The sequence below is a fragment of the Phaethon aethereus genome (assembly GCF_964289735.1).
Source record: "Phaethon aethereus genome assembly, chromosome: 7".
Taxonomy (NCBI): Eukaryota; Metazoa; Chordata; class Aves; order Phaethontiformes; family Phaethontidae; genus Phaethon; species Phaethon aethereus.
In genome coordinates this window covers 35,196,923-35,209,791 of record NC_138583.1, presented here as the reverse complement: position 1 = coordinate 35,209,791, position 12,869 = coordinate 35,196,923, and the positions used below count along the sequence as shown (strand labels likewise).

At 37.8% G+C, this 12,869-nt stretch overlaps 1 protein-coding gene across 1 annotated transcript in view; it reads right to left on the bottom strand.

Annotated features, from left to right (window-relative positions):
- Positions 1–12,869, bottom strand: part of INPP5F (inositol polyphosphate-5-phosphatase F) — a gene marked incomplete at its 3' end in the record, with an annotated part of 44,347 nt that overhangs the window by 5,875 nt on the left and 25,603 nt on the right. The window contains exons 7-15 of the mRNA XM_082002036.1: positions 12,300–12,498; positions 9,734–9,913; positions 7,823–7,890; positions 6,960–7,084; positions 5,515–5,592; positions 4,632–4,752; positions 2,444–2,572; positions 768–885; positions 26–224 (exon numbers count right to left, since the gene is read on the bottom strand). Of these exons, the coding sequence (XP_081858162.1) occupies positions 26–224; positions 768–885; positions 2,444–2,572; positions 4,632–4,752; positions 5,515–5,592; positions 6,960–7,084; positions 7,823–7,890; positions 9,734–9,913; positions 12,300–12,498 (1,217 nt within the window). The remainder of the gene's footprint in view (positions 1–25; positions 225–767; positions 886–2,443; positions 2,573–4,631; positions 4,753–5,514; positions 5,593–6,959; positions 7,085–7,822; positions 7,891–9,733; positions 9,914–12,299; positions 12,499–12,869) is intronic.

The following is a 12,869-nucleotide window of genomic DNA, read 5'->3' as shown; positions in this document are numbered from 1 at the left end:
TCAGTTATGACTTCATTCAACAAACCTTGGATCACAATCAATAAGTGCCCATCCTCCGTGGAATTTTTCATCATCTGGTAAGAGCAGTTTCATATAGCTCTGCAACAGCTGGCTGATTAATTCTTGATGGCTCCTCAGGTTCTCCTTGTGCAGGGCTTCATGCTCTTTCTCTTTTGTAAATATGGAGTAAAGATCCTCTGTTACAGGGATACCCTGCATCAGATCTAAATAAAACCAACAAAATATCAGACAAGAAACCAACAGTTAAAGGTCACATACAGCAACAGTCTGTTGATTACTTTATAAATTCCTTCCAAATGTTTCATATTTGAAAATACTCTTGAAAAATGGTTAGTTGTTCTTTCTGAATATAATATTGCCTGAAACTGAAAACTCAACAGGTATAACAGTATTTTCTCTCAGTGAAAAGCAAGAGTTAACTCACCATTTTAAGATAAACTTGCTACATAAATTTAACTTTGTCTAAAAAAAGAGATGTTACACGACAGTTAATGCTAAAATGAAATTAGGAGCAAATTCTACAATGAGTTACACTGCATGTAATCCCTCTGAATTGGGTGGTGTTTAGTCTCCAAATGGAGAATGACTATTCCATATGGTATCCACTACATAGACATGAACATTATATACACTCAAGGTGCTTTTAAGCTTCAGAAAAAAAAAAAAGTCAGAAAGATAAAGCCAAGACGATTTTAATAGGCTTTTCTAAACATCATAGTTCAGCTTAGTTGAAATTGTATTCTTACCTATGACTGCCTGCCTATAAGCATCCCTGAAACGATTCAAGTAGTATCTGTTTGCAGAATTAACTCCATCCTTCATTACTCCTGCCAGCTTTCTTTCACCAGTCCTCGTGAAGTCACCCTGTTACACAGAACATGCGGATCATGTGCACATGCAACTTTGAAGCAGCAGCCTCAGCTCAAGAGCTTTGGTGTTCTGAAACTCAGAACTGAACAGATGACAACTCGGAAATTATTTTCAAGTAACTATTTCACATAGAAGTTGACAATATTGATTTTCAAAGAGCATCTACTTCTCATGGCATTGACTCTGCAGAGGATCCTATGCTTTTGACAGACCCACGATTCTACATAAAGTCCTAATGGAAAACAATAAACTGGACATATACGCCAGTTAACAATAAAGCAGAACTTTCAAGACATCAGTCACTGGGATGCTTGAAGACCTCAAAAAAACACCCAGACCCACACACCACACTTATTTTTTGGCCTTTAATGTAGAAGGAACACTACTGGAACAATGGAGAAGACTGGAGCTTACTGAAAAACAGTTTTCATTTCCTCTGCTTCTGCTACCAAAACAAAACAAGCATAGCATGCTGAAGGAAAACAGTGCATATCCTCACAAGGTCAGAAACAAAAGAAAGTTTCTAGGCCACAGAAGGCTTAAAATTTGAATAAAAAGCAGGTTTGGTAGTTACACTTCATTAGAGGATTCTATTAGCAGAGACACTCTGGGTATTGGCACAGAGCAGTTCTAACTACTATGAAGAACATTCAAAGTGTGTTTCACTTTCAAATTAAAAGAAATATCACAATTAAACCGCAAATAAATTTAATCCATGAACCTCAATAGTGAGTAGAGAGCTCTTCTAGAAGAATGGCTGAAAATTGAGATCTAGAAATTGAGTTCTGTGCTTCAGATTTAAAGTTTAAAATATTTACAATCAAGACAAGTATGTCAGGCTGTTTTTTATTTTTTTAAAAAGTTAATGTAACAGACTAATCAAAGTTCAGTTGACAGATTTATAAAGAGAGTTGAGTGTTAAGCATTTCCACCGTAAAGGTTTTTCCAATGCAAAATACCAGAAATACTAAAAGTTGTTCCACTAGTGACTATACACACAGAAAGTAGCTCAAATTCTATGACTTTTCAAAGCAACAGTAAGTACTGTTTCATGAACGTAAGTAGTTTCCTGCCCAATTTCTGATCTCGGTAGACAGACTGCATTACAACTAATTAAGAAAAGTCTTTAGAAAAATATAGCTAATATCACCCTACTACCTACATATCTTGATCTTCAGCCCCTCAGAGTATTTTTTTGAAGTACTGTAACTGCTTAGAAGTACTATAACCATGCTTAAATTTAAATAGCAGTAATGCTTAATATAGATCTTCAACTTAGCTCAACTACGCTTTGTATCTACACGTGAATCTAACAAAATGGAATTAAACTACAGCCAGCACTGCCACATGACACCTGGACACTCAAGTCTTCTCCAATTCACACTAAGCATGATATGAAATATTTTTCTATTGAAAGGCCTCATATATCTTCAAGACAGAAACATGCAGAATGTTTGACTAACTTTGCTTACATATACAAGAGTTCTCCATTGAATATAAACCCTGTAACATAACACACTACTCAGAACAGGTAACACCCTTCACCCTTTACCTTTAAGGCTGCTGTGCCAGCATACTGCCGGCTTATGGCATCTCCATTGTTCGCCCATATTATCTGGTAGATTCTATTGCATTTCACTGGCAAAGGCTGTTCTGGTGGCATCACACCCAGTTTTTTGAGCTGGAAGTTGACATACACATTAATATAAGGTTCAAGATAAAAAAAAAATCATCCTCGGTCTCAGAGCTTGATAATACGCTTAGCAAGTGTTCCTATTTTCTTTAAGTTTTCTATGATCTGAAAAAGGAACCCATTCTGCTAATTTTCCAGATTAAGTTAATTGTTAGCAATGAATCACTAATTCATTGTTAAACATCGTATCACTGGATGCAGCAGTAATATATTAATTATGGATGTAGGAGTCAATCTTCCAAAAAAAATTAGCTGAAGGAAAACAAGTTACCCTAAGATTACTCAAGATAGAGAAAGCGTTTCTATTTTCTATAGACAGCTATCAAGAGAACAGACATCATAGAACTTCAACATGGATAAACAAGTTAATGTCTTCTATTGCAAAGGCATTTGTGACTTCAGAGGTCTGAAAATAAAAAAAATTGAATCTTTCCTGTTACAAGCACACCATATTTTTAATCTTTTGCTTCTAGGCACTACAGCAAATGTAGTGGCACCGCCTTCAAACCTATTCCTCCCCCAAAATAAAACCCTAAAATGACTTTATATGTTGTGTTTATGATTAATGCTTGTGCATTTTGGACAGTTACTGTTTAACACTGATACTGAAAGTAAGATATCTTACTCTTCAGAACAACCAGTACTTAAGTTCTTCCAAGATAAGTCTCAGAGACTTTAGTCTTTTTATGCACACTAAATTGGTAAAGCAGCACATATATAACTAATGTAGTCACTAGATGTTAGGCCAACTGCAGTAATAACTTGGACTAAATCATAGGCAACCTTCAATTTACCACCAATAAAAAAAATGCTCAAGCACTCTTTGCAAGTTAAATGAAAATTGATACAAGTCTGTTCATTGACTTGAAAGCCCTATCAAGTTCCCAGCTGACAGAAGACAAGTCCTGTGGTTCCAAGGAAGTGCAAAGGTAAGTTAACATGTAATTCGTAATCTTCCTCTTTATGTCAGTCACCTTCCACTGCTTAGGGCACTTCTCAGTTATGAATCGATTCTGAAGCGCTTTGGCTATAATACGAGAATGATGTAGCACATCACAAGCTAATACTATAGCAATGATTACTGAAGTCCTCGTCACAACAATCTATATAACTCTTGATTTTGAAAGATTTGAAAGATTGCCTTTGAACTCACAGAGTTAACATACATAGAAATCCAATTCTAGAATAACGACTGTGGGATTGCCAGTCCCACCCCTTGTCCCCAATACCCCTTCTGTATCAGGAGTTCATAAAAGCAGATGACAAACAGGAACAGCCAGATACAGTGGTTGGAGCCATTCGTTCCTCATCCCAATGAATGACCCACTTCATCCTTTACTCCAGGCATAAGCAGGGTTGCTCATTTTGGGCTCAGCTGTAACTGGGGTTTCAAAGTTTCAGTTACAGTACTATCAAATCTTCACAAGGGAAGACAATCATCACTGAGCTTCTACATCAAAAAGCAAATGGGGAGCAGGGCAAAGAGGAGGGAGACTAAAGGAAGGACTCTCAGTCTACTTGGAAATGCCTTCTCTATACAAGGACAACTATTCCAGAGCATAGCAGTCACCTATCTAGGATATTTACATCATGAATTAATTACTTCTCTACACACAGAAGAGACAGTCTCCCTACCTGCCACACCACAGTATTTCGCTTCAAAGTGGCTAAAATAGCGTCCAACTTCCAGTTAGATTCTGGCCCTTTAACATCTCGTTTGGGGGAGGGATTTATCGGGGGACCAGGGGGCTGTTTTTAAACTTCGTATTACTGCATAACTTTAATTAAAATTACTACATCAAAACAAGGGAATCCTCTCCAAGATGCAGACAGACAATCATTTCCTCTCTGAAGGAGGACACTAGGCATCACTGATTTACAATGATTTCAAGTTTAGTTGTACATACTACTTTCAGCTTCATAGCTCTCCAAGTAGTTTGCAAAGATCCTTTTAGTTTAGCATTTTTCAAACACACAGATTTCCCTGTGAATAACAATTGAGTTCTGAGGTACTCAATACTTGAACAAGTACATTAGTCATACATGCCTGCTGTTCCATGACCACTCTTGCAATAGCAGCCTGCACAACATTGGTACGATCCAGACAGTCCATGCAGTTCACTCGAAAAATTCCCTCCTGTTTACAAATCACACCAGCTTGGTCAACCCTTTCAACAGAAAAATAGAGCAAAAGCATACTGAGACACTTAAAATCCAGTGTAATTTATTAGCTTCTACAAACAGTAGAAAGTTTTACACATGGAGTACTATTTATAGTTGCACTCATCACCCCAGCCACATCCCATTCAGAATTAACTATTCTTGCTCCCACTTATCATCATCTTTAGTCTTCGCTAGATATCCAACACACATCCTACTGGGGCCATAAACTTGATACGTAGTCAGATGTTGAATTCAATTCATACATACATAATACAAGCTTTCAAGAGAAAAGGCATTTAAATTCAAAAACACAGAAGCCAGCAATGACGACAGCAACATCTCACTCACAAAACACATTGAACAACATATACTAATTGATTTAAGACTACAGCCATGCTTGTTGCCCAAACGCATGAGCTGTAATCAGTTCAAACTAAATGTCAAACATGTCTACTGTTTTCAATAGTACGGTTGGCATTCTAGGGTTTGTGGGTCAAATACAAAGTGTTTCACATTAAATATAAGAAACCCTAGAAGTGTTAAATGCAGTAATCCTCAGACAGAAACCAATGTCTGAGAATTTTTGCTGTTACATGTGTGCAACACTAATACTTCAGAATACAAAATCTGACACACAAGCTGGGAACCAAGTGAGAAATATAAAACATACCAGTTTTATACCATAAAAAAATCAAGGCCTCTGAATATGCACTGTTATTTTTTTCTACAAGTATTTCATACTAGTCTAAAAACAGTTAAGTACCTACCAGCACCACTTCATGTCAAGAATAATATCATGAATGGCATCAGTCAGTGTTTGAACATTTTCAAACTTCATTCCTCGGCTAAAATACAGAATTTCACAGAAGTTAGTTTGAACTAGAGTAGTGATTTTTCTTTACTTATTTTATATTATTTGTAATGTTAACAAAAATAGTGTTTCGGCTAAGTGGGAGAGACAGACATTATCTCCTACAATAAACTTTAAATAGCAGCCAATATTCAGAACTATTTTAAAGTACAGTTCAATATCGAAATCTAGGGCAAGAGATTCAGATCTTTAAATTCTCAAGACTTCGCATTCTTGAATGCTGCTTCCAGCAGGAAGAACACGTGTGGCTAGCTATTCAGGCACGTGCAACATTCTGTTCTCATTCCAGGCACAGTCTCAACAAAGGTAACCACTACAGATTTCAAACCGGGGTGGCCTGCCCTGCTTTACCAGTGATTCTACAGAAAAACCACCTACAGACACATCATCCCCTCCTCCCCGCACCCCACCGGCTGGTTTTCAGTATCGTTCTCGATTCACTCATGCTCACAGTGCAAAAAGCAACAGTCCTGGTCACCACAGCATTCTTAGGAGAAAAGCAAACAAGAAGTGAAAGCTTGTTTAAACAAGAGTATCAAATCAATTCAGGATGTCAACAGTCCTACAGAAAAGAGTCCCAAAGGCCATTACTATTTTGAGGTTTTTTTTCCCCTTCCCCCTGCCCCCAGACAATATCCACTAATGACATTATTCAGTCAGTAATGCTTTCCCAGGCCAGATGCAATCCCTAGATTAAGTTAGGAAATGAAGATGAAAACAGTTTTTAAGACCCCATATTCATACACAAATGCAGTTTGCTTGAGGGAGCATGAGAAATACATGCCTGTGACAGATCACATGCTTGGGCATGTGAACACTGCACTAGACCATGCCAACATCAGAGTGGAGTCATGAAAACAGCAACTGTTCATACTGGATTACAATAAAATCCAGTGTATCTTATAATGGAAAAACAGCATCAAGGTCCTGAAAGAGCCATGGTATGTTTATAGAAACAAGCAAAAGAAACAGAAGAATGGCTTGTAGTAAAGAATTAAGAGCAGGACGCCACATAATTTGAAAAGCAGGTCAGCCGCAGCTCTACATTCATAGCATGTTTAACGAAAATCTCTTGCTTAAAATGCATAAGAACTTCTTAGCTTTCCCTAATAAATAACTGCATATTTAACAGGTCAGGGACACAAGATCAACGAACAGCAGTGCTTTGTTATCCAAACTTGAACTTTCATACTGCTTTAGTTTACAAAATGCATTCTTCTTATTTAAAAGACTGTTTCATGCAGAAGTAAAAAAAAAAATAATGGCTTTTCTCATCCTTTCTTCTCTCCTTTCATGCTAATAAACAAAGCAGCAAAGTGACATTTTTACAGTGTTTCCTACCAGTGCTCGTGGAAGTCAAATGAAACATAAGTCAGATTTGCATTGTTGTACAGAAGCACTTGCTTAAGGTAAGCATCTCCAATAATCTTCTCTCTGCCCGTCTGATCCACCAAGTTAATAATAACCTGTTCAAAAGTTTAAACACTTGTCATCTGCTACATGACTTGCTTAGGTATATACCATGGAATAACACTATCATTAAGGTTGGAAAAAGATTTTTATGATCTTTAAGATCATCAAGTCCAACCATCAACCCAACACCACCACGCCCACTAAACCATGTCCCGAAGTGCCACATTCACATGTTTCTTGAACACTTCCAGTGATGGTGACTCCACCACCTCCCTGGGCAGCGTGGTCCAATGCTTGACCACTCCCTCAGTAAGGAAATTTTTCCTAATATCCAATCTAAACCTCCCTGGAGCAACTTGAGGCCATTCTATCTCATCCTATCGCTAGTTACTTGGGAGAAGAGACCAACACCCACCTCGCCACAACCTCCTTTCAGGTAGTTGTAGAGAGCGATAAGGTCTCCCCTCAGCCTCCTCTTCTCCAGACTGAACCACCCCAGTTCCCTCAGCCGCTCCCCATAAGACTTGTGCTCCAGACCCCTCACCAGCTTCGCTGCCCTTCTCTGGACACGCTACAGCCCCTCACTAAGTTATTGCTGATTTTTTTTTTAGAGGTTACTTACAAGGGTACTTGAAAAATTTAGTAGAATTCTATTTATGTACCACACTTCCAATTGTCAACAACTTCTAAAAAGACACAACCCATATCCCCAACAAGAAAAACAAACTAAACCCATTAATTTTCATCCCCTGCATTTTCATAAGATTACTATTTTGTCACATAGCACTGACCTGTTTTTTGTAATTTTTCAGCTGTTCTTCAAAGTGTGCACGAAAACAGGACACTGTTTCATTTTCACCTACAAGGCAGAAACAGCCTGTTCACCAACAAGTCCTGAAGAATTAAATAACACCCAAACCTATACTCAAAAAAAACCAAGATAGCTTTGCTTGAAGTACTTATACACACAATGTACAACATTGTACAGAATTACTTTTAACAGTCTTTCATCAATTTGCTCAACTTCAACATTGTTGTTCTACTACTATAGTGTACAGGAAACACCATTCTTAAATTTTGTTTTGCTTTTGTATAGAGCAGATTGGGCAAAAACTTAACTTTTAAATAAACCTGTTTAATTCTTCCGTACCCAAAGAAACATCTCGTCCAAAAAAGTGCTTATATTTGTTTTCCATCTTTTGAAAAAGCAAATTGAAGTGCAAGAAAGGTTTGCAATTTGCAAAGGGAGATATGCAGGACAGGGGATAATACTGAAAGTGTTATCCAGTTCTTAGAGGACAAGACTACTTGTAACTAAAAACCAAACCACTATCCAAGGCACCACTGATTCCTCAAAGTCTCGATTCCTACCTGTAAATCTATCAGATTAAATGCAATTCCTCGATTTTTTTTTTAAACTAACCCTATTAGAAAAGAAAGAGATATGAACAAAGAAGAACTGCTTAGCTTTATAAACAGATGTGACAGCATAAACTTTCAGTTGGAACTAATCAAGTGTTACTTCCAAATGGGGGGGGGGGGGGGGTGTTTTATTTTTGTTTTCCTCACTTCATGATTTTATTTAGATTTCCATGATGTGGCAACAAGTCATCCCTCTTCAGTAATCTCCAGGTTATTTGGTATAAAAACACAAGAAACTCAAATCTGTTGATGCATGTTCCATAAGTCTGCAATGATAGTAACTGCTTGTCAACTTAAAATTACGTGCTTTGCCCAAATTCCTAAGCAAGCTTAAAAGCCCATTTTACTAGGTCTTACTCGAGACGCAGGAAAACCAGCCCTTTAACTTTCCAACATCATAGCTGCCTCTGAAAGAGCAATTCGTTTTTTTTTTTTTATTTTCAGCCCTAAAAATAGCCTGCAATGGCAGAAAACCAGACCTCCTAATGCTAGAGAAGAGTGTGAATCCAACACACAAGTTGGACTTCAGAAGTACATACTTATGATCTAGGATGCCAGTCAACCCAATCTATAATCTGATTATACAAGATCATGAACATACTAGCTTCCTTCCAAGAAAAGCTTCTCCTTTACAAAGTTAAACCAAGAGAAGATTTTGTTGACTTCTATCTTTTAAGGAAGTTCAGGCTATGAATATCTAGTTCATGCAAGCATCCAGATTTGCCACAGTCCGGTCAATATTCTTACATGTTTTGATTTTGCACTATCTTTGAGTGGAAAAGGAAGCAATTTAGATTTGACAAAGCCCACTAGGTAGTACTTACTTTCAGAGAAGACAAAAGCATACTACAAAACTGGTGTAATATGAAATTTCTATGTTTTCCCACACTGAAATAGCAGTTCTTACTACAGAAGAAACCTCAGCATAAGTTAGCTTCATGGACAAAAATATTTGTGACATCAATGTCTACACAGGTTCTCAAAAGAGAAAGCCAAATTGTCTCCCTTCCCAACCCAGAAAACACTGCAACAAATAAGACTAGACATAAAACAAGTACTTCTTCAAAATATTAAAATTTAAGACCTGTTGAAATTTACAATTGACAAGTTGTCAGAGCTCTGCATAGTTGCAATTAGGGTAGGAGTTAACTGGAGTCAACTCATTATGTTATTCCCAGCTTTTAGAAAGTGCCACTGAAAGACCAGTGGTAAAGCAACACTCCAATGAACCTCTTTCTAAAGGGAACTCTGATCTTTAGGTATTCTACTCAAATACTTACTCTTGTCCAGTCGGGGCCGTGGGTTATATCTATATCCAACTTGGCTCCAGAAAACGGGCACAGAGCCTCTTGTTTGTATAAATGAAAGAGTGTGATTATGAACATGAATCAGTTGCTCCGTCTCAACATAGTTTGCCACATTTCCATTTTTATCAACACCTCTTCGCTTATACCGCATTCCTAGGAGGAATAAGAATGATCAATTCATATTTAAGTATTAGACTTAAACATTAATAACTTTTGTTACTGTTTTTGACAACAGTAACACGAGAGTTCTAGCCAAAATCCATGATCAGTGGTAAAAGTGACTCCCCACCCTAGTCTAATCCCCAACAGTTTTGTGGACTATATGGATAAAGTTTATTTACTGATACACTACAAGCAGCAGAAAGTAAGTTGACAGGGCAGGGCGGTCTGTGGGCACTATAAAGTCAGATATATTTAGTCCACCCTAAAGGACATATTACTTCCTGTTCTGTCAAGTTTAGAAGAAAGTTTTACGTTAGTGCTTGGTATTTTCCATGAACATAAAGGCCACTTTTACCCACAGATGTTCCACTTCTTATTATAAGAGATCCCATAAGGAGCTCAAGAAGATTTGCAAATTCCACAGAACAGAAGACCTTCCCTTCTTGTTTTAACCTGTATAACTAATTCTGCTCATTAAGAACAGATACTGCTCTTCCGCCTACACAGTTTTTTTGCCTAGCCATCTCTGATCTGGTCATTAAACAAAATGCAGAAGCATTTGCACATCCTTTACTCAAAGGAGAGTACATCACTATTTCTGAAAGGATGCAGGTGGTAGCAAGCAATGGGGAAGGAATAAAGAAAAAGGGTGGGAAAGATTCAGGGCTATGGTTTATAGCATGGAAATTCACTTCCACAGAATCAGAACAACTCAGTTCCAAGTTCTGAAGTAGCGCTGGGCCAAACTTTTGAACCAAACCCTAACAGCACTAGCTAAAGGGTATGGGAGAGAAAGGAAGAGGTTAGAAATAGGGAAGTGAAAGGAATGTAAAATATCTATCATCAGGACCTTTATAGGATCACAAAATGTCAAAGCAGTTTTACAGCATTTAATCAGAAGGGGGCTTTTAGACTAAAGCATCAGACACCCTTTACTTATGTCCTGCCACCAGTAGTGGCTGTTACACCAAAACCCAAACTAAATCATTACACAGGAAACTTCAGCTCCCTTACTTTTGACATCTCAAATTTTGCAGACACTAGGCTCTTGCTCTCTTAAGCTTTCGAGCAGCTGTCTTCCTTTATCTCATTATACCTCTCCTTAAGGTCTTGAGTATGTTGATAATTTAGTGCAGTGATTATTTTTTTTCCCTAAATCACAAGCAAGCTGCCTGACAAATAAAGAATCAGTGTATTTAACACAGAATTATCTTAGCTTTCAAATCAGTGTTTCCTCTGTTTTCTGGGGGTGCATTTGTTTTTTTAACTACAATATTTCAGAAATGAGCACACTTTGAACTCTTGTCTAAAATTATGTATTACAGAATGAATTAAACACACAATCCTACAATTGTTCATCAAAACAGTCAATCAATTTACTGAAACAATCTTTTTGTGTCAAGGGAGAAAATTCTACACTGTCTATGCTCTGGACTAACAATCAGATTAGCATAGTGTCATGAATAATAAGACGGAATCAATAAGCACTTTGCCCTCAGAGATTCAGTTTCTGTATCTGAAACTATTTTGTATAAATAAGGCATACTGCAAACTAGACACTACTGTGAAATCCTCAAATATTTACTCTGAGTTGTTCCGAAATAATTTTCCTGGGAACTGAATTAAATGCATTGCAGTGAGCTGTGGTACAAAGGCCAGTAAGCTCACCAGGTTTTTTTTCTTGTTTTGACATGTTAAAAACCTAACTGTGTAGGAAAGGAGTTAGACACAGTGGAGAACGTATTAAAAAAGCCTCTGACAGACTGAAAAGGCTTAGAGTTGAAGAGGACCTACTAAAGTGCAAGGTGATTCAATCTTTCTTTCTGTGCTCCTAAGGAGCACGGAGTAATTTTTGTTTGCCTTACTGCTATGAGAATAAGTCAAATAAGGTGCAAGACCAAAGCATGGTTCTTATTTCACACCTTGGCCCTACATAAACATCTCCTGGGTCACAGGCGCGTGCACACACACTAGAGCCTTTTCAAGTCCCTATTCAGCAGCTGTCAAGCCCTCAAAAGAAGACCTTTGAAAATTTAACTCCCACCCAGGCCTACTGAAGTGTATCAGGACAGAGCTGTACGCAAGGTCCTGATCAAGATGGTGTTTGCAAAAATGGAACTTCATCTCAGAGCCGATACAACCAGATACATTCAGTGCCCAAGAGGGGACTATTAAAGCTCATTTAGTAAGCACTCTAAGTAACTGCTGTGTAGTGCTGTATGTACTACAGCCTTTTCCTTTCCCCCTATAAGCAGGAAAGGCTTTAGCACATACTTTGACAAGAGCTGAACAATACAGTGCTCTTCCAAGTTTTATCTTCTGCATCCCTCTCCAGTGTTCAGGAACAATCCCAATGCCTTGAACTATGTTTGCCTACCAGCTCTGTGCCGACTCCGGCGTGAAATAAGCGCCACCAGAAATGTTGGATGAATGTCATCTACACAAGTTGATTCCTGAGGAGGAGTTTCAGGACTGCTCTTATCATCATCAGAAGATTCAGTATAGTTTACTACAAGCTCTTCAATTTGCACAAATCCTTGTATGATGGGTATAATCCAGAAGTCCACTTCAGCATTCTGAAGGTTACAAAAAAACCATTTACAGTCTTGTTGATTCTACATTACCTACAATTATTTCTGCCACATCTCATGTTTAAAACACATGCGAAGCAACTGTTTATATGTTTTAAGAAATTTTTGCCTTATTCTTGCCTCATTTCTGTAAGAGGTACCAGCATTTTTCCTCCATTAGTTGTAACACTTTTAAATCAGGAAGACAGACAAGCAACTTAATATTTTTCTGTGGAGATGAAGCAAGCTGAACCAAGACAAGGCAAAAAGCCCTCCTCTACTCCCAGCTATCTAGGGATAGAAGAGAACAATACAACTACAATATTCAAAAGCTTGTTTTCCCCTTTCCCCAAAGGGAGTTTTCATACAATGTTACA